General features: G+C 40.8%; 1 protein-coding gene across 3 annotated transcripts in view; it reads left to right on the forward strand.

The window, feature by feature from the left end:
- The window catches only part of TBC1D4 (TBC1 domain family member 4), a 113,695-nt gene extending 95,445 nt beyond the window's left edge, over window positions 1-18,250 (forward strand). For 2 of the 3 annotated variants that reach the window (XM_076362799.1, XM_076362784.1), the window contains 7 exons: window positions 3,655-3,813; window positions 5,419-5,577; window positions 6,036-6,280; window positions 9,201-9,360; window positions 11,633-11,802; window positions 14,165-14,341; window positions 15,982-18,250. In XM_076362799.1, coding sequence (XP_076218914.1) covers window positions 3,655-3,813; window positions 5,419-5,577; window positions 6,036-6,280; window positions 9,201-9,360; window positions 11,633-11,802; window positions 14,165-14,341; window positions 15,982-16,200 — 1,289 coding nt within the window. In that variant the 3' untranslated portion in view covers window positions 16,201-18,250. Of the gene's footprint in view, window positions 1-3,654; window positions 3,814-5,418; window positions 5,578-6,035; window positions 6,281-9,200; window positions 9,361-11,632; window positions 11,803-14,164; window positions 14,342-15,981 lie in introns of those variants that run through there. The other variant, XM_076362792.1, reaches the window with a different exon arrangement.
- Window positions 18,251-26,687: the final 8,437 nt, after the last annotated feature.

The raw sequence follows: 26,687 nt of genomic DNA on the forward strand, positions 1-26,687 counted from the left end.
ATACCCCTAAAAATTATTACAAATTCTGCTGCCCGAAGCTGAAAACCATAATGGTGTTGGGCCCCTCAAACAGAGGTGTGGTTCTGTAACTTTTTGGTTAACAGTGCTGGAAAGAAATGGGTTCGCCCAGTCCTGTATCACAGTCTACCAGGTTCTCTGTCCACCTGCCAACTCTTAATGAGTCATCTTAGTTAAAGAAGAAAGTGATAACTTTACCTTTTTTAGTGCATGTTAGACAAAGGTTGCTACAGTCTGTGTTCTAGCTGACTAAGTCTAGGAATTCTAATGTGGAGTCAGGAGAACAGATGCTGTGTGAACACTTAGGTATGGTAAACCTTACCCTCTATATCTTGTTTCAGTCCTTTGCAGCACATGACATTTCTGTCCAGGCTTTCTGTCCTTCATTAACCACATCACAGTGGTAATTTATAAATATTTGAATCCAAATGTGATTTTTGAGCAACTGGCTCTTGAGGTATGTCAAAAAGTTCTTTTTTCAGAAGATGAGCACTGTACACTGAAAATTGAGTGCTGTTACTGAGGGATCTGAAGTTGGCCATGCTGACTTGTCAGCTGCCTGAGCTTCTGGCTAAACTATTTTATTATGACTGGTCAAGATTCGCACAAATAAAAGACAGGATGCAATGTCTATCCTAGCATATAGAAGTTCTTCAGTATAATAGACTAATAGCTTTTGGTGCAAGTTGAAAATTTCACATGTCCTCTCTGCAATTGCTGCCCTCATCTTCTCCTGTATGGTGTATAACCTCATTATATGGTAGTCTGATTCTTCAAACAAAACATAATGATCTTGTTAAGGTCAGTTAACTCTTTTTCCTTCTTTAGTGATCCTTACTGAGAAGGCAGGAGGAGGAGAGAAAAACAGCAGGACAGAAGTCTTTCCATGTCCCTACAAGCGTACAACTTTGAATGTATTTCCTACACATGTAGCATATTTCTCTGTGCACTCTCTCTGCAGTTTGTCTCCCTGTTGACACACACTTCTGTGGAAACTCCCAGATCCATAGGGAGCATCTACAGAGAAGTCTGTTTTAACTTCAGCCAAAATCTTTGTTGTTTTAGCAAATGGTCAGTCTACTGTTGTGGGGTGGGGAAGCTGGACATCCGCTGTAGTGACTAATTTCATGTTTTTCCCTCTGGTAGAATGAGCTGCTGAGGGACAAACTCTTTTCTGTACCCTCCCTGCACTCTTTTCTGTACCCTCCCTGCGTGGCTGGAGGTACTGAAAACTGTTAAATCGGTCCAGCTCCTTAAGGCTCAGTTGGAGGTTATTTCCATTCTGTAACTGATATGTAGAAAATAAGTTTGGTCTGCCTGATCATCCATGGTGAAAACAGGAGTGTCAGCAGTGGAGACTCCAAACTGGCACCCATCTGCAAGCCCACATCTTGGTTTGTGCTCCAAGGAGCATGTCTCCATTCTTGTATGCAGGTTCATAAGTACTGCTAGTGAAACTGGTGCTCTGGCTAGCTAGAATTCATCATTTTATTTTCAAAGGGTGAAAAGTAACCTTAACGCCTATCTCTAGGCTTCCTTCCTATAGGCTGCTGTAACGTGGGCCATTTTATAGACAGGACATATGCAGAACTGATACATACCAAACAAGCGCTGGTTTGTACAGTGGTTGGCATCCTAGCCTACAATTAAATGTAGATCTCAGGAATGGGAAACGTAATAACAGAAATGCAGCCATTTCTCTATTTGAAGCCAGGTTCCTAGCTGTGAGTTTATTCAGCTGTATATGACTGGTTTAAGACTGGAATTGCTGTAGAATTGTTTTCAGTGGTTTTCTGTTAATGTTTTGTTGATTTTTATTTGCAAAATATTAATAGAACCTCTTTTCCTGTTCCTTTTGCTGTCGAGGAGACTTGAATACTATTAGCTCTGTTTTACAGAAGGTAAGTTCTGTGAATTGCACAAACTTGCTTTTTTTTTTCTGAGCAGCTGAAAGCTACTTCTTCCATTAGATGACCTAGAAATATAAGAACTACAAGAAGTAGCAGGCCACCTAACAATCATTAGGAAGAACGTTAACAAGGATGGTTGCAAGTAACCAAGGTTGGCATAGGAAGTAGGGCAAGTAAAATCAACAGGCAAGCCCGCGGACTTTCAGTAGGGTTAACTGCAGAGCCAAAGTACCGTTCAGTGAATGATAACCCATGCACTTAATTCTGGAGTTCGTTGTCACGCTGAAATATGTTACTACTGTCTTAAATCTGTCACATACTGCTTATGAGAATGAGCATTCTCAAATGAAATCTTACAGCAATAGAGTAGCTTTTAGAATTGCCCCAATTGGATTGCAAACTCTTGTGGTGAGATAACATTCCTGTTTTTATGGAAGTGTACTGCACCTTGCATAAAAGTTACTTCTCCAAGGCCCCCTGTAGTCTTGAATAGATATGATCTCACTGGTGTTAACATACAGCTTTTGGAAATAAATTGTCACCTACATTTTTGGAGTGGGCTAGGCAATGATCTTATGGATTCATCCAACATTGGCTGTATCCAAAGTGTGCTGATTAGGCGAAGAAACTGATTGTCTTGTTTTGCAGGTTGTATAATAACATAGTGTGAGTTTGCTTTCACCTAGAGATGATGGTGGGGAGGGGGGTACATCTGTAAGAGGAAGGAGTCTCCTGCAAGGAGCAAGTGCTGTACACAGATCAAGGCAAATTTGGAATAAACTCAACTGCAGCTTTCAGAGGTCATGTTGTGAAATGTACAATTCAGTCCAATGGTAATTAAACCTGTCTCTGTAAGTTAAGACACATTCAGGTCTTGATTCCAGTTTTTTACACCAGTAGTATGAGGAATTAAGAGTTTTTCTGCATGCATATTATGTATAATAAAATAACCACAGTTAATTTCTCAGTAATAGAAATGAAAGCTGCTCTTCTATGAAATTCCAGAGTAACTCTGCAGCTTTATTTCAGAAACAGTGAGTCCTCTGGAATAACTATCTTGTGCCAGGTAGTCCTATGCAGAAAACTTTTTAAGTATACAGCAACGTGAGTTCTGTGCTTCAGCACAGATGTACCTTTCTAGATATGGTTCGTGTTGGTTCATTCTATTTACTTCTAGTCAGTCTGATGATGCCAGGTAGCAGTGCCAAGAGCTCTTATGACTTTCTTAAGGGACATGTAAAAACTGGGACCAGTGTGACAGACTTCATTTTAGAAGACTTGCTTAGCTTGCTTGCCTAAATCTCTAAGATAAACATTCATATGTTTGGGACTTTCCATACTAAAACAATTGTCATGTTCAATATAAACAAGAGAAAAATGATTAAAGGTGTTTTTGCAGTTGAAAGAAGCAGCAGATGTGGTGAAGTTGACTGTGTTGAGTGGGTTTTTTTTCTGGCCCCAAGCCTTGAAGTACATGAAAACAGTTTTTATGAATTACAAATGTTCGTGGCCCAGTAATAGAAGTTCAATTGTTGCCTGCAGCATCTTATGACAAAAGACTGGCCCCCTCTCAGCTATGAACTGATGAATTGTAGGTGTATTTATCCCTAGTCAGATTATCAGATAGATATATCTAATTTGAATGGGTTTTGCATATTTGATGTCTCTTGTAATTTTCTGATGTTCTGGTTTTCCGTGTGCTCTTCCTTTGTGTTCTGTGCTCCAGCAAGCAGAGATGAGCTCCAATCAAGAAAAGTCAAACTGGACTATGAGGAAGTTGGTACATGTCAGAAAGATGTCATAAATGTTTGGGACAAGAAGTTACTAAACTGCAGAGCCAAAATCCGATGTGACGTGGAAGATATTCATTCCACTTTGAAAGAAGGTATTTATCTAGGATGGCTTTTAACTATGAAGTCTGAAAATGGGGGGTTTTTTGTTGCCTTTTGATACCGAAGGAAATCTGCCAGCAATACACTTTTTCCAGTAGCACAAAAGCATGAAAAAATTGCCTTCTTTTTGCAAATGCACCCACCTCCTGCTGCCAAACAGAAAATAGGTTCTGCTGTGTCTACAGCTTGCAATGTCAGCAGTGCAGAAACATGTATAGTCATACTCCTGAAAGTAGCATCTTGTGCCCATGTATTATTACACTGAAGATTGAACTTGGAGCTTCTGCAGCTAACACTGTGACCTTCTGGTTTCTGGTCTGTGGCTCCTAGCCAATTGACTCTGAGTTTCAGATGCTCTGATTTTACTTGCTTACTGAGAAGGCAGGACCATAATGTCTAATGTGGACTGTGCCCAAAAACCTAGGGGAATCACAACCAAGCTTCAGAGAGTCAGAAGGACCACATCTTGCGGAGTCTGGACGATGGTCTTTTAGTATTTTGTTTCCTCGAGTGAAAGGCTGGGGATTTTGGCTTGAAGTAGGTCTTCCTGTGGCCTACCCGTAGGCCAGAAGGGGAGCCAGAAGGCCTTGTTAGTATAATGCAGATGCAGAGTCTGATTGCACCGCTGTGCCCTCCTCTGTATAATCTCATGTCTGTATTAGAGATGCTGAAAAATGAGATTTCAGTGTAATCTGGCTGTGGTGCAGAAGGGAAGTTTAAATTGCCACCAAAGAAAATCGTGGTAGAAGTAAGGCGGTCCCTGTTAGTGATCTGCAGAAGACTGCCAACAAACATCTTTCCTTGCTGCCCTATCTTCTGCTGCTGGACTGCAGTTCAGAGTTGGGAACGAGGATATGCTTTTTCTAATTTGTATTCTTATTAAATAATTATTTGCCTGGAAAGTATTAGCAGATTTGACTTTCAAAGGTCGGTTTACAGAGTCAGGGGGATGTGTGCAAAAGTCCGAAAGTAGTATTTTAATTTAGTTTATGCTTTCACAGGTGCTTGGCTGACTTGAGAGAAATGCTGTCTTTCAATATGAGTGGTTCTGTGTCCTTCCTTTGGTATGCAGCATTAATGCTTTTAGGTTCGAACTGAGCATTTTGTAATCTGCACATCTTTCTCTAAGCCTATGGACTGACACGAGCAGTCCTTTGGAAAGGGGAAGAGGAGGTGGACCTCCCTGTATTTAACACCTCTGAATTTAGTTAAGCCTTTCTAAACAGGGCACTCTGCATTCTGCGTGTAGTTGTGCATCTTTTCCTGCTGGAGGCTAAACAGCTCAGAGGTGGCAAAACAAATGATGTCCGTACCTTGGTTGCCCAATGTACTGCTCAGTGTAATTACTATAGTAAGGTTTGTAGTTAATGTTTAGTTAGCGGGACTGAACTGTGGCTACTGAATGAATACGCTGCAGAGTGGACAACTTCTGAAGCTGACTGTTTGTAAGGGATCCTCCAGAGTGGTTCGGCCAAGATTATGACAGGCAAAGATTATGACAGGCAAGATTATGACAAAGTAAATTCTTGTGTTGTAGCTTTGTGTGGCACTAAAAATATGCCCCTGTTTAGGTCTCTTGTTTTTTGACTGACCTGCAGGTGTACCTAAAAGTCGTCGGGGAGAAATTTGGCAGTTTTTGGCTGTGCAACATCGAGTCAGACACAGGCTGCCAAACAAGCAGCAGCCTCCTGACATCTCTTACAAAGAACTTCTGAAACAACTGACTGCTCAACAGCACGCCATCCTTGTAGATCTAGGTACGTCTGTTTGTAGCTGGGAGGTTATTTTGACTTGTTTCATGTGTCTGAGTGGAAACACACCATTCTTAATGGGAGCTGTTGCTGGAGATAGATGCTGCTGTATCAGCACCACTTTCTATGTTGTCAGGATACATTCTGTGTATGCCACTTAGCATCCTCTAGCAAATGATTTCTTAGGTTATGCTGTTTGTATTTATGCTCTTCTACATCTGTCTGAAAAGAGAAATCAAGCAGTCGCTTCTGCAAGTTCTATGCAGATGAGAATATGAAATGAGCTCAATGGATACAGTCTAAAATCAGTGGTAAATTACGGATTGATCTGACTAAAATCAACCTGCATATGAAAGCAAAGAGAAAAGGTCTATAGGAGGAGAGAAGTGCTGGTTGTCAGATGAATCTGGGGGTTTTTTTGTGAGAAGAATTGAATATCAACTACTATTCTCTCTTTACATCAGGACGGACGTTCCCTACGCATCCTTACTTTTCTGCCCACCTGGGAGCAGGACAGTTATCACTCTTTAATCTCCTGAAAGCATACTCATTGCTGGACAAAGAAGTGGGTTATTGTCAAGGTATAAGCTTTGTAGCTGGAGTGCTCCTTCTACATATGAGTGAGGAACAGGCCTTTGAAATGCTGAAATTCCTCATGTATGACCTTGGCTTCCGTAAACAGTACAGGCCAGACATGATGTCGCTGCAGGTAAGTCAGTCCTTCTCGTAAAGCAAGCCAGAGTTTTAAATGAGTTTTGAGCTCTCAGAGGTTGCTCATGTTCTCCAGGGTCTTACGAAGCTTCTTATGTTGTTTTGGAGGTTGTGAGGTGCATGAAAATGTTATTGTCAAACCCCTCTCTGATTCTGAATTTGCAAACAGAGAAGTTCAGAACTTGCAGACTTTTCCTGTCACACATCCCCATCATCTCCTGTTTGGAAACTCTGCTTTCTCTGCTGTTTTGCTCTTCCTTTTCTTTTCCTCACTTCTCTCTCTTCCTTATGCCAAAAAAAGATATGCATGCATCTGTATAGATGGAGTTTAAAAATAAATTTGATGTTGTTTTTCTTCAGTCTATAAGCACTTAGATGTAGATTTTTCTCTTGTAACTCGAAGTCAAATCAATAGTGTCACCCAGTGGCCAGTGAATGTACTCCACAGGCATTTGTACTTGGGGCTGCTCTGTCTTGCCTCATCATTTGCACCTCTTTTCTCTCATCGTCCTCTACCCCACCACCCTCAATACAGAGAGAGAACAGATGAATTTTTAACCATTTAGTTTGCTTATGAAATGATGCATGCTCTGCCACATTAGTCTTTTAACAGCTAGCTATAGATACTCATGGCTGCTTAGGAAGGAGACAGAAAATCTTTCAGTTCTGTATAAACTTCAAGGTTTAAAGTTTGAGAAATCTTTCACCTTGAGATGCAACTGTCCACTGGCTTAAATAACTATATGCTATAAACCCCTAGTATTATAGAGGGATATACCACTGCTGAGTTAAAGCTTGTAATCCACAGTGGAGAAAGAGAAAACTAAGAGGCAGATACAAAAGTCTCATTTTTTTTCATGCTCCCTGCATAGCAAACACTTATAATTAAGTCAAAACTTAAGGGGGAGTTTCAATCCACTTTTCATGACCAGTCACTTTAGGTGCTTATTTGGCAAATGTGCAGAATAATAAAATAGATTGTAGTTAAAGAAATTGTATGTGCTTATTCTAAAAATGATAGAGGAGTGTTTTACTGTGGATGTAAGTATGCTATAACAAGTTTGTTGCAATGAATTAAGGGTGAACAGCCATAAAGAGCATCGTTCTGCCTCTTCCCTGTTCTATTTCCCTCCCTGCCCCCACCCCCCACCCCCATATGTTTTGAACCAGTGGGGGTCAAAGTGTGATAAATGCATGGTTGTGGGATTATTTCCTCCTAGAAGATGCTCTCTTAGTGTTTGTATGTTATACTGCAGTAGTAGACTTTCAATAACATCTGATGGTTTGAGAGCATTCATATGTCCAGGATTTCACCTTTTGATTTAAATGAGTCTGAAACTTCCATTGTCAGAAGCTCTTAGGAAGAACAATTCTTAAGTTTGAGAAGGTTTACTGCTTGTAGTACTGTTTGCCCTTTAAATGAAATGACCTCCCTTTCCCCACAGTTTGCTTCTAGGAAGTTATCCTGTTCTAGACAAAAGTACAAGTTTTGTCTGCTCAAGACAAACTAGGCTACTGAAGGTGACTTAGAGGATCTCACTAAAACCTAACCCTTTGTTTTGGTTTTTAAGAGGAGTAGAGCACTTGCAAATTCTTTTGCATTTACAGTACTGAAACGCAAGTAACTTATATGCAGAATTAGCTTCTGTCCTGTAGAAGAAAAATGTTGGATGTTTCTTTAGGATAGTGAAAACTTACTTGACTTATATTTCTAATTGTTGTCTGGAAAAAGTAGTAATCTAGATCCTTAGTTCATAATGAACTCATCCAATTGGTTTACTGCCTCTGTGATACTATTCTAATTTCACATGTAAATGTGTTTTGTATCAACGCTGTCCAAACTGTGCTTAATTAGTATATTTGGCAATTAAAGCAAAGACTCAAACGCACGCACAAATTTAGCTAATTTGCTTGAATGAGAAGTGATCTGTCTGCCTGCAGACATTGCTGACTGATAGATAGTTTCAAGTGCAGTCAGTTTTTGGAAGGGAAGAATCATGACCACTAAAAGCAGGAAAGTAGCTGGATCCAATAAGTCATTTTCTTATTGAGGAATGGATTCACCTTAAGCATAAGGCACTGTTGATAGCAAAATTGGACCTGACAGCTAATCAATATATGTCTGCTTCTCATCTTCTGCTTTCTGAGAGAAGCGTCGCTCTGTGCTGTGAGTTGATTTCCTGTGGTATATAAACTATCAAAATTGCAAGGAAATAATTTGCCACAGAATGATATTTTTAGCAATGAATAGCAACTTTTAACCACTTTGCTTTGCCACCTTTTACATGTTGTATAGCAGCACTTTTTGCATCAGTATCTTAAATTTCTCTGGACCACTGGCATGTGGGAGGTGTGCTGGGAAATATGTATGTGGTACACCTCTATTGACCCACTGTATCTAATGTACAGAGTACATATGTACACATACACTCTGTGGGTACAGAAGCTGTCTAAAGTGATGATTGTAGCATAGGAGTTTTAAATGCAGCAAAAATATGGGCAAGATTCAAAGGATAAAAGCTGAAATGTGTAAATTTAGCCAGAAATAGTTCAACTCTAATGGAGAGTTTTGGCATCTTGGAAGAGGTCCTACTTTCATTGCTGCAAGACTGAAAGTTAGATCAGTGTATTCTCTTCTTATCTTAAGCCTGTGAATCTGAAATGATACTTCACTAATAATCAGGTTCAAAGTTCTTTGTTATTGACTACTGTGTTGGTTTTAATTCATTAGGGGTGGGTTGTTTATACGTGAGTAGATATCACTCGAGGCCCTAGGCAACAATTAAGCTTCATTTTACAGTGCCGCCTGTGCTGGAGTTAATTCCCCTCGAGTGAAATGGGAATGGTTTGGAAAACTGAGTAAAGCTGAACTTTTCTTTCTCTACTTCCTTCCCCACCAACCCCTTCATGCACTGTAGATTCAGATGTATCAGCTCTCAAGGCTTCTTCATGATTATCACAGAGACCTGTATAATCATCTTGAAGAAAATGAAATCAGTCCCAGTCTTTATGCTGCACCGTGGTTTCTTACACTGTTCGCATCTCAGTTTCCATTAGGATTTGTAGCCAGAGTATTTGGTAAGAAAGTTTATTCTATTGCAATAATAAGCAGAACAATGTTATCCATTGTGTTTTGAAACTCTCAGGGAGTAGTTTTCTACATACTAGGGATATTTGGGGTGACTGTTGTGTGTGGCAAGTAGCAATGCTCTTCATGGTGGGATGTCAGCTCCTTTTCAAAGAGGGAAACCGAAATGTATTCTTTGAAATGTCAGACTTGAGCAATTAAGTACTTCTGCCGTTACTAGCTAAGAGACTTCTGAAGTGTGAACAGCAGGAAGTTTATTGTTGTAAATGTATTTTGTGCATCAAGCATTCAGTTTATGTCTATAGAAAAGTTCATCTTGTTGAACTTGCAAATTGAAAAAAAGAAAATGCATTGGTTTTTGAGAAAGTGTTTCTGAATAACTGATTCTAAAGTGCTTTCTAATAAAAATTCAAGTAAACTTGAACTTAAAGGTTGTTTCAGGTATTCATGTATATATTGAACAGTTTCCTAGTCTTAGTATGCCTCTTATTCCATTTAGATTGTTTTTCATGATATGCTTCTCTTCAGATAATGTCTAGTACAGAAGGTTAAATATTGATTGTGCCTTGTAGTGTTTACAGTATCAGCATGTCAAGTACTTGGTTTTTGTATTCTTTTATTGTCAATAAGAACTGCCAGCTTAATCAAATATCTAGTAATGCAGCTTTTTTTTTTTTTTTAATTTATCTATTTATTAATGTAAAACTCACTGCGCTCAGATATGCACCAAGAAGCTAGGAGCATATGTCATGTACTTCCTCTTAAATCAGACTTTTTTCCATTTGATTTTTCTGTTTTCATACAGCACCTTTTGTCTTTCCTTAAGAAATTCAACCTGACTTTTGTCTCATGTTTTATTACTGGAGTGTGTTAGGATTTTAATTTGTTTGGTGTGGTGGTTTGGGGGGAAGAGGGGTTGGTTTGGTTGGTTTTGGTTTTCATTTTTTTTGACCTAGCGATTTCTCTATTACAGAGGGTGTTTTCCTTTCACAGCAAACTTGTTCTGACTGCTCTTTGGGAACAAATGATTGGTGTATCTGTTTTTCAGTGGTATTCACGTAATCTCTTTCCCAGTGGGATTATTGAATTCCGGGACGCTCAAGCATTTTGTTTTTTTTTCTTTTTAATTTGTTTTTCAAGGCTAAAGTGTTCTTTTCCTTTTTTTTGTCTTCAGTAGGCTTTGAATTTGGAAAATGAATTTTTTTTAAGGCTGGGGAGGGTCAGTGTTAATTTCTCTGTAAATGAGCTGAGCAAGGCATGTTCCCATTTTAAAACTCAAAAGTCACGATGTTGTTTTGCTTCCTAATGCTTTGGATTCCTGCATCTTCAGTGTCTCATGGGCCATTGTCACATACCAGGAACAGATGGTTAATGTCTACCCGCCACAAATTACATACTTAATATTTATGCTGCTTGAACGTGCATCATGGACTTGAGAAGGGAGACTTTTAGGAACTGTGTATGAGTGAGATGGCTGCCTCACCAGTGTCCTGGTGCTACCCTGTGATACTGGATTAGGGCCAGGGATGACCTCTCGGAATCAGGATCAGAAGTTGAGTTCAGTTGCGTAGCACTGCTCTTGGTGGTGTGACAGAGTCAACAGCACAGGAGGCTTATTTGAACTGCTCATGTGCTGCGTTCATCTCAGTAACTGCAAGTCCACCGCTGCTACCGAGGCCGAGTTTCTAGTTACTGTGATCAAGTTTCCAGTTTCTGTGCAGTCTGTGTCTACTGACTTCTGCAGAGCCCGGACTTTCCCCTCACATCCACATAATTATACCTCAAAGTAAGGGTTTGGGGCTTAAATTATAGCCAATGTGATTTTGAAAATAAAATGGTTGGTTATGGCATCTACACGATTGTTTTTTAGGGACTAGCTTCTGCCTGTAGAAAAAAGTAAAACGTCAGCACGTTGTGTTGTGATCCGCTTCCCAATTGCTTTTCAGTCACAGATGCACTTAAAAACAGTTCATGTTTAGTTAACAGTCTATAGTCTACAGTAGACAGTAATGAAATGCTTATTGCGGATAACCGTTACAGACATAACAAGCATGCGATATTTTCTTTAATGCTCTCTCACATCTGTGGTGACAGAAAATGCTTTTATATGCTTTAACCTCATGTTGAAATAAGATTGCACTTCTGAACTGAATAAATCTGCAGTATGATTGATTATAAAGAAAAACATCCCAGCAAATGTATATATTTATCCAATGACTTTAGCTCTCGTTTTCAAGATATTTTAATGATTTTCTTTTTTAGACATTATTTTTCTTCAAGGAACGGAAGTCATATTTAAAGTAGCGCTGAGCCTACTTAGCAGTCAAGAAACATCTATAATGGCATGTGAGAGTTTTGAGAACATTGTTGATTTTCTTAAAACCACTATTCCAGATATGACTCAACCTCAAATGGAAAAAATTATTACCCAGGTAAGGTTGTTTTTCTCTTTACTGCCCCCCCCCCCCCTTTAGTTTACTTTAAAAGAATCATGCGTAAGGTATATGTAAAAGTCTTCTCAGTATGTTCCTTTTGGTTTGAAATACAAAGGAGGCATCATCCCAGTAACTTGTCTAGAAATAAGATATGAGCCTAGTTTCAATGTGTTTTGAACTGCAATTTTAGCAAGACTTTAGTTGCTACCTCAAGGTTTAGTACAAAGGTTCTTTTGTGCCCCAGCTGTTGGGAAAACATGACTTTGCTTATAAATGTCATGTCACCATTAGAAGGGTAGAAGTAACCTATTTTCCAAACCTAAGCCCTGTTTTCATGACCTGTATTAAAATCAAGGTTGAGCAAACTTTTGCTGTTCTGTTGCGTGGGTGGCTTCTATTCTCCTGGGTATCACTTTTAGGGTGCCCTCATGCAACTTCGCCTTCTCACCTCAGCCCTGTCCTTGGAGGGATCACATTGGCAGGTGCTTGGTGCCAGAGGTAAAAGCCCCTCAGGATTGATCCCTGCCTTTCTTGGGTAAGGGAAAGGAGGACTGGAATAGTGTTATTTCACCAGTATCATTGCAACTTCATGGCAAAGGGTAAGAATAGAAAAGAAACAAAGAATTACTGATGCTGATATAGGAAAAGCTTCTTGTGAAGTACTGTCAGTGGCTGGGATCTTCATCTCTCTACATCATCTTCTTCTGCATTGAAGCTGCAAACTGAAAATGAGCCTCAGCCTAATACCTTAAACTGTGAACCTGTGAGCAGTTTTCCCCCTTCAGGTGGTAGTTTGGAGACAATAGAAGAGCTCTAGAAAACCATCTGCACATGCAGGAGTGCAGTTAACACTGTTGCATTCCTATGGCTTGGTTAATACTTGAATATTTCAGGTGCTGTCAGTTAAGAATTCCTTTTTGAGCAACGTGCAAATCTTAATTTCCTCATTGCGCTGATTGTGATTGCCATGCTAAACCTATGTCAGGCACTTTAGTGTCTGTCTTCACAACTCACTGATTCTGGCAGTGATAGAGATGGTAGTTCAATATTTTTGATACTATTAGAAATTGAATCTCTGTCCTGTGGTCTGCCTGGGTAGCAGAGCATTTGTGCTGTGGTGAGCATGGTAGAAGTGGCTTTGTGCAAAGCCAGGTCTGATTGAGTAAAGAATGGGTTATGTTGCCTGAGCGGAGGTGGATGTGGTTGTATGCAGGTCAGCTCAGCTCTGAGAGGAAGATCTCCTGCTTGCCCGTGGTGTGGTCTCATGCTGAGCAGCCTTCTGGATCTGCCTTCACGTGTAGGCTGCCTATATTCTATTGCTCCTACCTAGGCTGACTGCAGGTTGAGTTGTTTGGCTGTCTCAGCGTTGTAATTCCCAGGACCGTCCTCTTACAGCGGATAATGAAAGAAAAATGTAGACGTTATGCAGGACTGTAATACACAGATGAAGAATTGACCGGGTAGCTACATAGAGGAAAATGGCACTTGCCCAGCTTGAACACCATATGTAATTCAAAGTTTTACCTCATTTGAATTACCTGAAGAACAGTGAACGTAATGCAGAACTTGTTTTGTTGGGGGATCTGTGTGTCTTCTGTTGGTGTAATGTTTGTGATCTCTAGAACAAGGAACAGAATTAATGTCACTGTAGACATCCTTCCCTTCCTAGTCTAAACTATTTGGTAACTTGCAGAAGCTGAGAGGCTGTGACTAAATGTATAAACAGATAAGGGTCATATGGTCCCATCACAGTTAGATGCTCAGTTCCATAGTCTTCACAATGCTTTGTCACCAAAGCATCCCAATAAGAAAGTAGCGTATCTTCAAGCAGAGACAGAGCACAGGGAAACTGTAACCATGAAGACTGTTTTTATAAAAGTCTATAAATGGGCACTTGGAGTCAAGAGATCCAGTTTTGAGGGTGGAGATCTGATGACTCCTGGATTATTCTTCCTCATTGTGTGATCCTGCTCCCATCACAAGCTGGTGAGACTTGAATTTAAAAATTTCTTCTTGAACTTCTTAATATTCCTGAGCAAGAGATGATAAGACTTGGTCATATTATAAAATACTTGGGTTGAATAAGACTTTTCTGCTGATATATCTCATAGTAAAAGATGGTATTTGGTAATTGTAAAAGTGATCATCCGATTTATTCAAAAGTCTATGATTTATTATGGCTACAGTAAGAACTCTAGATGCTAAAATGGTCTTACTGTAGACTTCCCCTTAAAATACTTTTCTGAGAGGAACAGGAAAAAACGTTAAGTTAATCAAGCAGAGTTGCCTCTTAGCCAAACATTCATGTGGAATAAGTGCTCTCTATTATAGTTAAAAATTGTTTTTTCTCTCATGGCAGGTGTTTGAGATGGATATTTCAAAACAGCTCCATGCCTACGAAGTAGAGTACCACGTTCTTCAGGATGAACTGCAGGAAAATGTGAATCTCTCTGATGAAGGTGAACCCCTGGAGAAGCTGGAGAGGGCAAACAGTCATCTGAAGAGACAAAACATGGATTTGTTGGAGAAGCTACAGGTAAATGACATAAGACTACGAAGTCATGGAGACGTCATTTCTATGATTTAGCCAATAGAGGAGTAAGTGTCTCTCTTAAATGTACATGAGAAGTCTCCTAGCTGCAAGACCTTAAGCAGTTGAGCAGTTCTCTTAATTACAGTGATTTACTTCTGTTAGACGTATTTTTAACTTTGCCATTCCTTGCACTTTTCCTTCTTGATTTAGGTTTCTTTTTCTCAAAATATCTTGACCCTTATCTCCCATAAAGTCTGTTGGCAAAATTTGTGTATCTTGCTGAAAAATTAGTTCTCTGTCTCTTCATCTCTTTGCTTCCCTATTGGAAAGCTTTAAGAAATAATCCATAGCACATTAGGCTTGCTTTCTCTAGACCTTTGTAGGCAGTATTGTTTTGTTTCCTTCTGCTGAAGCTCATAGTCCTACTTTTGAAAGGTGGTCTGTCTTAGCAGATGTGAATACAGCTGAGTGCCCACCAGACTTTGCCCAATAAAGTCATGCTTTAAAAAATTCTTCTCTTCCTCCTTCACCATTCACCCTTTGTCCTATAGCCTAGCCAAGACTTGTTTCAGGTTTCAGTGTGTATTGTCTTGCATTTTCCTGAAAGACAAGCTCTTCTTTTTGCATCACCAGGCCATTTCTTGTTATATTTGTTAATTTGAACATGCATTGGAAGATCTCAGAAAGCACCTTCAGTTTCTGAAACCTGAAAATAGAAGCAGGGAAAAAAGGAAAGATCAAGTCCTTGTTATTTTTGTGTTTGTGGGCAAAGCGTGCTATGCTGTGTTCTTTTGATATTCAAAATAGGGATCACTTGCTTGTTTACTATTATTATTTTTGCTTTATTACTTTTATTTATTTGTTTATTTACTGCTACCTGGGCTTTTACCTCTGTTCTGAAAATGCACCAAGGGCATAGAATAATTATGAGTGACGATTTGAAAGGCTCTATCAAAGCTCTTCTCTTCTTCCAGAGTGCCGTACTGTAATGCATCTTCCTCAGTTCCTTAACCTCTTCATCTTTTTGTTTGCATAGTTTCTTCATTCCTCTGCTTGGGCCCTTTCCTAGGAATGGTCATAATTCCCCCACTTCCCACAGAGAGACGTTTGCTACTGCTGAAGTCCAGGGTTTCTGATTACTAGTCAGTGTTTTTTTTTCCCAGGGGAAGCTGTAGGTCTTTTATTGGAGAATAGGGAAAACTGTCTGCTTCTAGACTTAACGATGAGGTTCTCTTTCCCTCTAACTTCTCCGTCCTGCTAATTTACTTTATTACATAGGGTTCCCATTGCTCCATCACTGTCAGACAAGTCATCTCTTCCAGTGCTACTCCAGCTGCTCATGTCCTTTTTCTCCCTGCAGCTCCAGTTCCTTGTTACTCTCAGCTGTCCCTTGCTTGCTACAACTTGCATGTCTCCTTCCCTCTCTAAAGCTTTCAGAAATCCTTCAGATTGATCTGACCACTATAAGGAGATTCTGTGTATGATACACAGTAGGCATTCCTTGTATCATCTGCCTACACAGATGTCTTTTAGAAACATCTATGTAATTAAGTTGTTTCCTTAACATATAGCATATCATAATATAAAAAAAAAGTTATTCAGAACGTCTGAACTTACTATAAAGATAATGTTATTGTTTACAGGTTGCTCATGCTAAAATTCAGAGTCTGGAATCCAGCCTGGAGACTATTTTGACTCGAGAGAACAAAATGAAGACTGTAATTCAGTCCCTGGAACAGGAGAAGATAACATATCAAAAGACTCTTGAGCAGATAATGAAGTATTTGCCAGCAGAAGTGTTGTCTGACTGTGAACTGCTCCTGAAGGAAGTAAACTACAATCCAAATAATAAAATAAAATAAGGACTAAGCCATAAACCAGGGTTTTCTAGGCAGCATTTCTTCAAAAAAGGGAAAGGAAAGACGAGTATGCTGCTTTCAAAGGACTTAGCAATAGGCAACGGTATCATCCAGAACTAGTGCTGGGACACTCATAGCTACAGATGGGCCTTCAAATGTCAGTATGCAAATTCAGGCTGTTAATTTTTTTATGATTGTGTAAATAAATCACAAGGGGGAAATAAAGGATTCTCACGTGTAATTATCATAAATAGATGTATATTTAGAGTTGACCTAAAGGAAAAGAGAAATTTCAGTAATCAAAGCGAAGATAATGGTGATTTACAAATTCAGTCTGGATGTGCTTTCTCTTGTAGTGAAATGAGGAATGCGTGTCTTTATATATAATGTATGTTGAATAATACTTGAAGAAAAAAAAAGAAGAATGTAATTTTCCCTCCAAAGAGCAGCATGTTTCACATCTTCTGTGGAAAATCTGTGTGAACTCATGCGTGCCTCTCTTAATTCTACTGACATTGTGTGCACAGACCAATAAGCAGAATAAGTATCATGACTTGGTTCGTACAGAAAGAGCTCTAGTGCCATCCGCTGCCTGGGCTGTACTGGTCAGCAATGTAATTCCACATGCATGTTGGAACTGGAAACAAAAATCATCATGTCATAGCTCCGCCTCCATAGCTCAGAGCTAAGAAATAGGTATCTATACACACCCGCAGAACTTGTAAAGACAAGAGCTAACGGTGACTGCTACTTCTTTCCCGGCCTGTTTGCTTCCACCTGTCCTGGGGTTGGTCATGATGACAGGAGGAAGGAAGCAAGGCTGTGGGGTGGTATTTATTCTGATGTTAATTTTCTGCAGGAGGCTTGCTGTCATAAGAGTATGGCATGTAAGAAGTTCTCATTTAACCAAAGAAATACTACAAGAAGCCTTGTCTTATCGTAGCGGGAGCCAGAAAGCTGTTCTTAAATTTTATTTGAAGAGAAAATTGAGGCGGGTTGCAGGAAGTTGAGCATAAAGTGCACGAGAGAGGACCAAGCAAGTTTCAAATATTATGTACCTTTCAATTCTCACATACACAGTGGATATACTGGGATTCTGAAGTACAGGTGCAGTTTTAATAATGCTTTATTATTATTCCTGTTTTAATACTGCTTTGTGGTCTTCTTTTTAAAACAGAAGTTATGAATTTGTGTGTTCTGGGCAGAAGGTAGGTAAGCTCTGATCATTTCAAGGGAGAAAATATGTTTATAAAGGTATAAAAAGATGCATATAGATTTGAAAATGTTTTTGAATGGAGTTTTTGAGAAGACAGACAACTGTGTAATAGACACGTATTTTGGAGTGCATGTCTGAACCGTTAACTGAGTGTTACAGTGGCTCATGTTATCTCTTACCATTTATACTGTATTTCAGGAAACACTTATTCTTTTTAGTAAGAAAAACAATTAAGCAAAGTGCCAAATCCAGCAGTGTCTTTATGCATAAGATTGTCCAATTTAGAAAGCAAGGACTGAATATCACGGCTCTTTAAGTATTGTGCTTTATGTTAACATAGAAGTGAGGAACAGCAATGCTGATTTGCTGCACGCTGCTGTGGAACTTAGGGGCTTGGGGGTCTCCTGTTCTTTTGTTGTTGTTGTTTTTTACTTCCATGGTGTTTTATTTGATTAAAGATTGATTTACTTAATAGTCTTTCTTTTTACAGTTGGGGTGCAAGGTCTTAACACTGTGTATAAAATTATGTGGAATCTGTCTAGATATTTCAAGAACATTGTATTGTACTAGGTGGGAAGATGCCAAGTGAAAAGGCAGTTCTTTGCAGTTTTGTTCAGAGCAAGTTTTAGCTGATGTGTACATACAAAACCAATCCCAGGAACTGCAGTAGTGTGTATTACAAAGAATCAAGGTTATTCAGATACGTCTTTTTTTTTTTTTTCTTTTTTTTTTTTTTTTTTAAAAGATGCACTGAATGTGCTTTATCCTCTGTTTCACTTATAAAACTTTTCATGTAATGCCTGGAGAAATTCCAATAAATGTCATTGCTGCATTTCCCATGGCCTCTGGCTAGTTTTATTTTTCTACACTTCAAGTACCAATCTCATTCTCAACAGTACTGTTTACATGAAAGATGAAAAGGATCTGTTTTGTTTCTTGTTGTGGGGAAGAAAGCCATAGGATTTGTAGAAACGCATGGGGAGGATAGAAATTCTTATTGGGGAGAATAGTCTTGCATTGTTCTTAATAGAAGATTAAATGATTAAAGGGTATTTTTCTCCTGTAGCAGTTCATTTAGTACGTATACATGTTGAGAATAGTAATTTGATGAACTCCACGCTGTACATCTAGCTTGGGAGGAGCAGGATGACACCGTATCAACAAGCAGGAATAAACTACAGAAGTGAAACCACAATGAGGTAAGTGCCTCATGACATTACGGCATTCGTGATACCATTTGTGTTCTGGACGCAAGCGTGGCTTGTAACTGGGTATCTCTAGGGTGTCTAGCTTGAAGTCTGCACGCAAGCAGGTATGCTCCAGACCATCTTCAGATGAATAACCAGCAAGATTATCTAGAAGACTGTGAAGGGTGTGTGTGTTTGTGTCCATCTGTTTGTCTCTCCCTGTGTATCGTATAGATAGTTTTACAGCTGTTCTGTTCTGGTTGCAGTTGTGCAACTGTGAAGAGGGAAGTCTGAGGTGCAGTGCGCCGGAGACAGCTGCAAGGATATTTGCTTGGGAGAAGGGACGGTTCCTGGGTTTGGACAAATTGCTCATTTATTCCTATATCTTGTTTTTCTGTTTGGAAAAAAAAGTTTTCAGAATAAAGCTATTGTTCTGTCTGAGCTAAGCACAACAGCACTCTCAGTTCTTGCAGTCAGCTTGGGGAGAACGAACTTGGGAGGAAAAAGTATCTGCTGTTTTCAGGAACAGCTAACTTAGACTGGTTTCTGCTGGCAGAGGGCTTTTTTAAAAGTCTGGGAAGAGATCCATCCTTTTAGCTAGCAAACTAGCTTGTAAATGAGGAGTACTACTTGCCAGGAATGCAGTTGAAATAGGTCAGTCTGGTAAGAAGGGCTAACACAGGGAACTCTGGTATTCGCATCTTTTATGGACAGAAAACTCAGCCACAAAGTTGTTTGTTGTTTTTTTTTTCTCTTCTAAAAAGGAGAGTATGTATTTCTCTCCTAAAAAGCGGAATATTTATTTAAGATGCCTTTAAGTTGCATTTTGTTCACTTTTCTCCAAAAAAGCATTAGATACTACTGAAAAATCAGTCTCCTGATAAATGCATGTTCCAGTTGAAGACCTGACTTGAAATCACAAATCTAGCTAATCTTAAGTGGTTTGATTATGCCCTCTTCAACATGACACTGCTTTGCTTAATATCACTACGAGAAAGCTGAACAATTGTAACATAGGAAAGAATTTCGGCAGTTTGGTCCAAGAATTCGATATTACTAGCATGATCCACAGGGTCTACACTTGGACGCTTAATCTAAACCTAAAACCACATAGGTATTAGCGTGTTGAGGTGAATAACACCAGGCACTGTTAATAGTAATTATCCACTCACTCTTTGTAGTCATAGATGGGTGTTGACAGGCATGTGCAGGCCGTAACATTTCAAGCTTTATGCCAGGCTTCACCATCCATTTGAAGAATTGTAATTGATTCTGTATTTCTGTAGTTCAGCTTTTACTGTCAGTGTTAACTACTGTGAATGCATTTAACGTATGCTCTGCCTTCCTCAGTCTTTCTGGTGACTAGAAAGAACAAAATTTTAACTTTCTTTTCCAAAAAGGCATATTGAATGCTTAGCTGTATCCTTCCTCCAGACACCTGGTGTGCAAGGGATAGAGTTTATATGCTTAAAGTTTAATATGTTAGCTCATTCTGTCTGAAAGCATATTAAACTCGGCAGCGACAGTAAAAAGCTGGGGAGTAAAGCAGAGATTACTGTGTGCCTTGAGCAGCTAATGGGTTGTGTGCTGACTGGCTTGCAATGAAGGGGAATCTGGCTGGATTGGTACTTGGTGTGTTGTTTGCTTTTGCTTTTATTTTAATGTTGACCTTAATTCTGGACCAAAGGAAGGAGCTGGTGGTGCTCCTTTACCAAAATGTTGTGTTGGGGTTTCATTTGAGTTGAGAAGGTTTTCCACTCCTTTACTATTCTCTTCAGAACACTTACTCAGCAACCACTTCTTAACAAGGGACTTGAGAATTGTTGTTTGTAGTCTTACCATCACAAGAACTTCTCTTGGAGCTTATCCAAACTGTTCGTGTACTCAAATTACAACTTACTCAAGTCTTCACTCTGATAAAAGAAAGTTAGAAGGGTTTAATATATTGGTTTTATTTTTGGTTGGAGTGCGTGCTGAGAGATGACATAAATGCTATACATCCTGTCCTGCCGGAACGTACATGGAGGGAAGTATTGAGTGAGCTTGTGCTTGTGAAATGCTGGACTAAGAGATGTCACTTCTTAGTCTGGGAAATAGGTCTGTATCTGACTTCAAAACAGAGACCTAGTTGCACTGGCTGTGTGTACTCTATGCTGTTACCTGTCCGAATGATTACTTCAGTCGCCTGCGTACACTTACTATTTGGAGTTGCAGATATTTAGATGTATACAGCCATTTTTGTCTAAAAAGCTCAAACTGCTTGTACCATCCAATTTTGAGCATGAATGAAGCAGGAATGAAGCATTCTGTATAGTAAAAGCATTCTCTTCACATCCAGAGTAGCCGTCCAGCTGAAAACCTTGTTTCAGAACAGAAGAAACACACAGTGAACAAAGAGCTGGTTTGAGCCTATAGTTACTTTTCACTTGGCTGGGCAAGTGGGCTACCCAAAATAGAATCATAGAATGTCTCAAGTTGGGAGGGACCCATAAGCGTCATTGAGTCCGACTCCCTGCTCCTTGCAGGTCTACCTAAAACTAAACCATATGACTAAAAGCATCATCCAGATGCTCCTTGAACTCTGACAGGCTTGGTGCCATGACCACTTCCCTGGCGAGCCTGTTCCAGTGGCCGACCACCCTCTCAGTGAAGAACCTTTTCCTAATGTCCAACCTGAACTTCCCCTGGCACAGCTTCATTCCATTTCCTCATGTCCTGTCGCTGGTCACCAGAGAGAGGAGATCGGCACCTCCTCCTCCACTGCCCCCCTTGAGGAAGGTGTAGACTGCGATGAGGTCACCCCTCAGCCTTCTATTCTCCAAGGTGAACAAACCGAGTGACCTCAGCAGGTCCTCTTAAGTCTTGCCCTTCAGGCCTTTCACCATCTTGGTCACCCTCCTCTGGACACACTGTAATACTTTGATATCCTTCTTATACTGAGGCGCCCAAAACTGCACACAGTGCTCGAGGTGGGGCTGCACCAGTACAGTGTAGAGTGGGGCAATCAACTCCCTTGACCAGCTAGCGATGCTGTGCTTGATGCACCCCAGGACACAGTTGGCCCTTTTGACTGCCAGGGCACACTGTTTACTCATATTCAACTTGCCACCAACCCAAACCCCCAGATCTCTTTCCATGGGGCTGCTCTCCAGCTTCTCGTTCCCCAATTTGTACATATAACCAGGATTACCCTGTCCCAGGTGGAGAATCTGGCACTTGCTCTTGTTAAATTTCATATGGTGATTGCCCAGCTCTCTAGTCTATCCAGATCTCTCAGTAAAGCCTCTCTACCCTTGAAGAAGTCCACAGTTCCTCCTAGTTGAGTATCATTGGCAGTCCTGAGGAATAGAGATACTCAGGGGCACAGTGTGAAGAGTAGATCCAGGCTAGCCGGAGCCTGGAAGCAGCTGCAATAACACCATGCAAAGTCTGGCTTGCTAAACATCCAGGAATACGGCTGGGTCTGTGCATGGCTCTGTGATGGCTGAACATCACCTCTGTGCTGCATCTCAGGGCTCCTTGCTTCAGACGAGGTCAAGTCTGGTCCCGTGGACTGAGCGCCCATTTGTCCAGTGCAGTTTGTGCTCCTGAAAGACGTCTTCCAGTTTAGTTTTATGTGCCGAGACAGCGCTATGATGCAAACCAAATCAGAGTAAGTAGGGATGATTTCCTTCAAAGCGTACACCTGATGCTAACTAAAACCCTGCTGTAAGCCCCCAAAGCCAGTCAGCATCCCATCAGCACTTCTCCAGGAGGACACAAGACTGGTTTTGTATGAAGCTGCCGGGCTGTCTGCGCTATCCTCTCCAGCACTTGGTGAAGGGTAACTTTTTTCCAGTGCTACAAAAAAACATTTGCCTTTAATTTTTTAGTGATCAATCTGCTAAAGTTGATGCTTCAGAAGAAATCGTAGTTACTAAATTTGTACCTGAATATTGTCCACGAGGTGTCACTGTTGCTTTTGTACGTGCGGCTCGTGCGCATATGTGACAGTGTCATTGTTGCACGGCTCCTGTGCTCTGCACAGTGCGAGCAGCACGCTATGGCTCTTACTTTAGAGAGGAGAATTAACTTGTTCTCCTGCCCGACGAAGCACGATGCGCTATTTGCACACTATTTGTAATAAAATGTGATGTTCACGGTCAAAGAATTTATTGTAATGAGAGGGCTTACCAAATAATAGATATGGCCTTCTCAGAAACGGATGCCTCAGTTGCAGTGTTTAGCCTCTGCTCTTGTGTGAGAGAACTATGGAAGCACTTTTACACGCTACAACAGGCATATTGTCCCCAGCAATCTGATCCTGGGTGTCTCCTTTTGTACCGTTCTGGTCGAGCAGGATTTAATTTTATGTCTCTTGAAACCAGCGTTGAGCTGATGTGGTCTAACTGCAGTCCGATTCTGCACTTACTTGTTTTTATTTGTTTATATAAGGCTTCCTTGCAATAAGCTTCCCTAGGCCCATTAAGTCTCAAAGAACCAGCCCTTCTTCCCAGGTTTTCTTTTAATTAATCTAACTGGGTTTTCAGTGATCAGAACAAAAATGAAGGATTTGCTCCTGGTTTTTGCAGAGCTACAGAGAAAACATGATTTGCTGCTTCCATTTTCCAGTTAACACTTTTTCCCTCCAACAGTGTTGCTTTCAGATGTCGCGCTCGCTCTGAAATGCGGAGGACACAGTCAAGACAACATGCTGTTTCAACCACCAAGACACAGCTGTTCTCAAATACGTCTGGACAACAAGCGCAAGGCATGTTTGCCTCCCGACCAGAGCCTAATATTCAAACTATACTCAGGTAATTATGGCATCAGCATTTCCCTGGGGACTTCCGGGCATAAACAAAGAGACCGTATCTCTTCTACAATGCGTTTGCATCTCTAAAAGTGACAAATTATAGATGGGCCTAATGGGTTGAAGGTGCTTAAAGCAGGGCCAGTGCACTTCATGTGCAATATACCATCATTTGAAAAGCTATCACGTTGTGGAAACATCATTCAAGGGCTAATTTAAATAATACTAACATCTAAAATGAAGGCATGCTCTGACATTTGTAGGTTTAATGTCTATTTCTGCACTCTACCAAAATAGATGGGCTGTGGGTGGATCTATGATTATTGCTGTGCATTAGCAAGACAAAAATTGTGTAGGCAGCTGGTATTATGCCTGGGTAAATACAGATGAGAGAGAATCTACAGAGTAATTTTTTGATGTCACATGTTTATTTAAGAAACAATTAGAAACAACGTTAACTTCGGCGGTGCTTAAGGCTTTGGAGCGGGAGAGAGGATCTTAAAAATTCGGTGACCAGGCACAGCTCCATCCTGCATAGCCTGCGGTCCCGGTAGCAGGGATGGGGTTGCGCAGCCCAGGGAGCAGCGATTCCCTGCCGTCCTTTGCCTACTGAGCAATCACAGCTGCTGTTGCTGGATGCATTGGCAAGCTATCATCCCGACCAGAATTTGTGATGTTTGTGTCCTCTGCCCTTGTGGTAATCCTGAAAGCTTCAGAGGGCTTTAATGGGCTGAAATGGGTATTTTTTCGCTGACTCCTGGTATTGCATGTTGTGGAAGGAGCAAAGGTAGCAGTCTTTTTGGAAGAACATCAATTTATCACTTTCTGGCTAAAACAAGTAAAAGCTACGTGGTCCTTCCTACTCCAAATGAACCAGTGAAGGGAAGTGTGAGGTATGTCGAACCACTGAATTGCTTGCAGTGGCATAACTGCTTTTAGTAACATGTGCTTGCGCGTAACTATAATAACATGTCAATTGGAGGGGAACTTCTCACGGTTTTCGAATGGAGACCAATAGGTAAAGTTCTCTACAAAGCTTTTGATTCCTCTTTTCTGTGTACGAATAAACTTGACACAGTGCTGCAGTAAAATTCTGATTTGTAGGAAAGGGTTGGATGTTTTGGTTATGTCAGTGGGTGGGGGGAACGTAAGAGTGCAGTGGAGGATAGCCCAGCTCTGACACTTGGTACCAGCTCTTCTACAGCCTGACCTGTGCTGCAGGTCCCCATTGACTTTCTCCTCAGAACAAAATGTGCAGACTAGTATTAAACTGGGGGTGTGTGTCTTTTTTCCTCATATTTTTCCAACTTTTTATCCTCTGCAGGAGGACGGGATCCTGCTGTGTATCTTGTTTTCCTTTCAGGCCAGCTGGTCCCCGCTTGTTTAGTCTTTCCCCTCCTGCTCATATTCTTCACAAAGGGTGAGATCACTGACATTGGTTTGTGGGCGATGTTCTCACCGACCCCAGCCTGCTGGAGAAACGTAGCATCAGAGCTCTGCCGTTTTCCAAGGACTGCATTTCTATCAGCCCGATGGGCAGTAGCATTGCTGCCCATCTCTTGTGAAAAGGCAGAGAGCCTTGTCTGGCAGTTCCTTGGGGTTAGTTCGCATGCAGAGGTTATGCAAGAGGATGCTTCGTATGCCTGGCACAGCTGGCTTCTTGTTAAAGGGTCCAGGACTTGGATGACTGTAACACCCCTAGTACATGAAGGTATTGGGGGTTTTTTAACTGCCTCTCAGTGGAAGTAAGCCTGATGCGGTTAAACAGCCCTGGAGGAAACTTTAGTTTAGCTGAGGGGGCTGGGGATGTGTAAAGTGATTGTGCGTGGGCAGGCAGGAAGAAATGGAATTACGGCAGGAAATCATAAAGTAGATGTGAAAAACACTTCTGCTCTTACAGCACATGATAATATGCCAATTTTTGAGGATTTCTGGCTTCTTGACATTTGTCCTACTTACTCCTTACAAAAAGTATGTATTTTTCCTAGCACCACATGAAATGATCATAGCATCCTAGAGAGCCAAAGCACTAAAATGGTGCAAAGTTGCTAAGTGGAGAACCCTGCATTTTGGAAACGATGTTTATTTGTGATATAACAGGGCCTAGTAGGGAGATGCTACAACATAAGTCTGGTAAGACGGCAAAAGATGTACAGTGTCCAAATAAATTTACCATTAAATCAAAGAAGTGGGAAGAAGGATGAGGGTGAGTTGGTAAGAAGAGCAACGTGGGCCCGGGGCAATTATGATCAGTTTATGCAGATGTACAACTGTATTGCAGATGCCTGTTTTTAGAAGTGGGAAGGTTTGATTAAGTCTTTATCAAGCTTTTTGGCTCAGCACTGACTTTCTAGAGACACCTCCAAAGATTAAATCTCATTCATCTAATTTTGTGTTCCACCTTTCTCTGGCTGTGGTGGGTCCTAAAACATTTGCCTATTCCTTTCTTCTCTCCCACCCACCCCAAATACCAGCAAGAAGAGCAAGCAGAAGTGTGGTACCTCCTTTCTCTCCCTCTATATAATAACCTAATGGTTAGCACAATTGTTAAGGAAGCTAAAGGCCTGATTTCTGGTCAGAAATGCATCCTGGAAAAATGCAAGTGGAAATATGTAACACAGCCTCCACAGCCTGTTTGTTTATTCTTGTACTTAGAGATTCAAATAATAAGCGTGATTAGACCCTCAAAGGATCTCAATTACTGACTCTCTCTCCCATTTATGGCATGCTTTGAGGGAAATTACAATGAACATGCTATTAAACAAAACATGAACCCTCAGGCTATCTGGGTTATGGCAGATCCTCTGCTCCTTGGAGTGTGCATAAGCCTCTCTCCCTGCTCCCCTGTGTGAGCCAGGACCCTGACAGGACTTTCTGGCCCTTCCTTGCTCCTGGACCCCAGAGTCGGGGTCTCCAGCCACCACGTCAGGGAGGGCAGGAAAAGGAGAAGAGGGGAGTGTGGTGCTCTCACTGTCCCTCCACGCATGCTGAGACCTGAGGCACTGCTGTTCTCCAACCGCAGTGTCATCCAAGCTAGTAGCCTTTTTTTTTTTTTTTCCTTCCCTGGGATGGGGGGAAAGAAAAGGGAGTCGGAGTCTGAAGAGAGTCTCAGTGTAAACCTCTGAACATAGAAATTAACTGTAGTCCATCCTGTGTACAATAGGAAAATGGATAGCAAAGAAACTTTGCCTGGAGCTGCAGGGAAAGGCGGAGAAGGATTTGCTGCTGCAGATGCCTTAAGTAGATAGAGTGTGCTGAAGTTTAGGTCCTGGTTCAATATATCTATCACAAACTA

This window comes from Aptenodytes patagonicus, chromosome 1, assembly GCF_965638725.1.
Source record: "Aptenodytes patagonicus chromosome 1, bAptPat1.pri.cur, whole genome shotgun sequence".
Taxonomy (NCBI): Eukaryota; Metazoa; Chordata; class Aves; order Sphenisciformes; family Spheniscidae; genus Aptenodytes; species Aptenodytes patagonicus.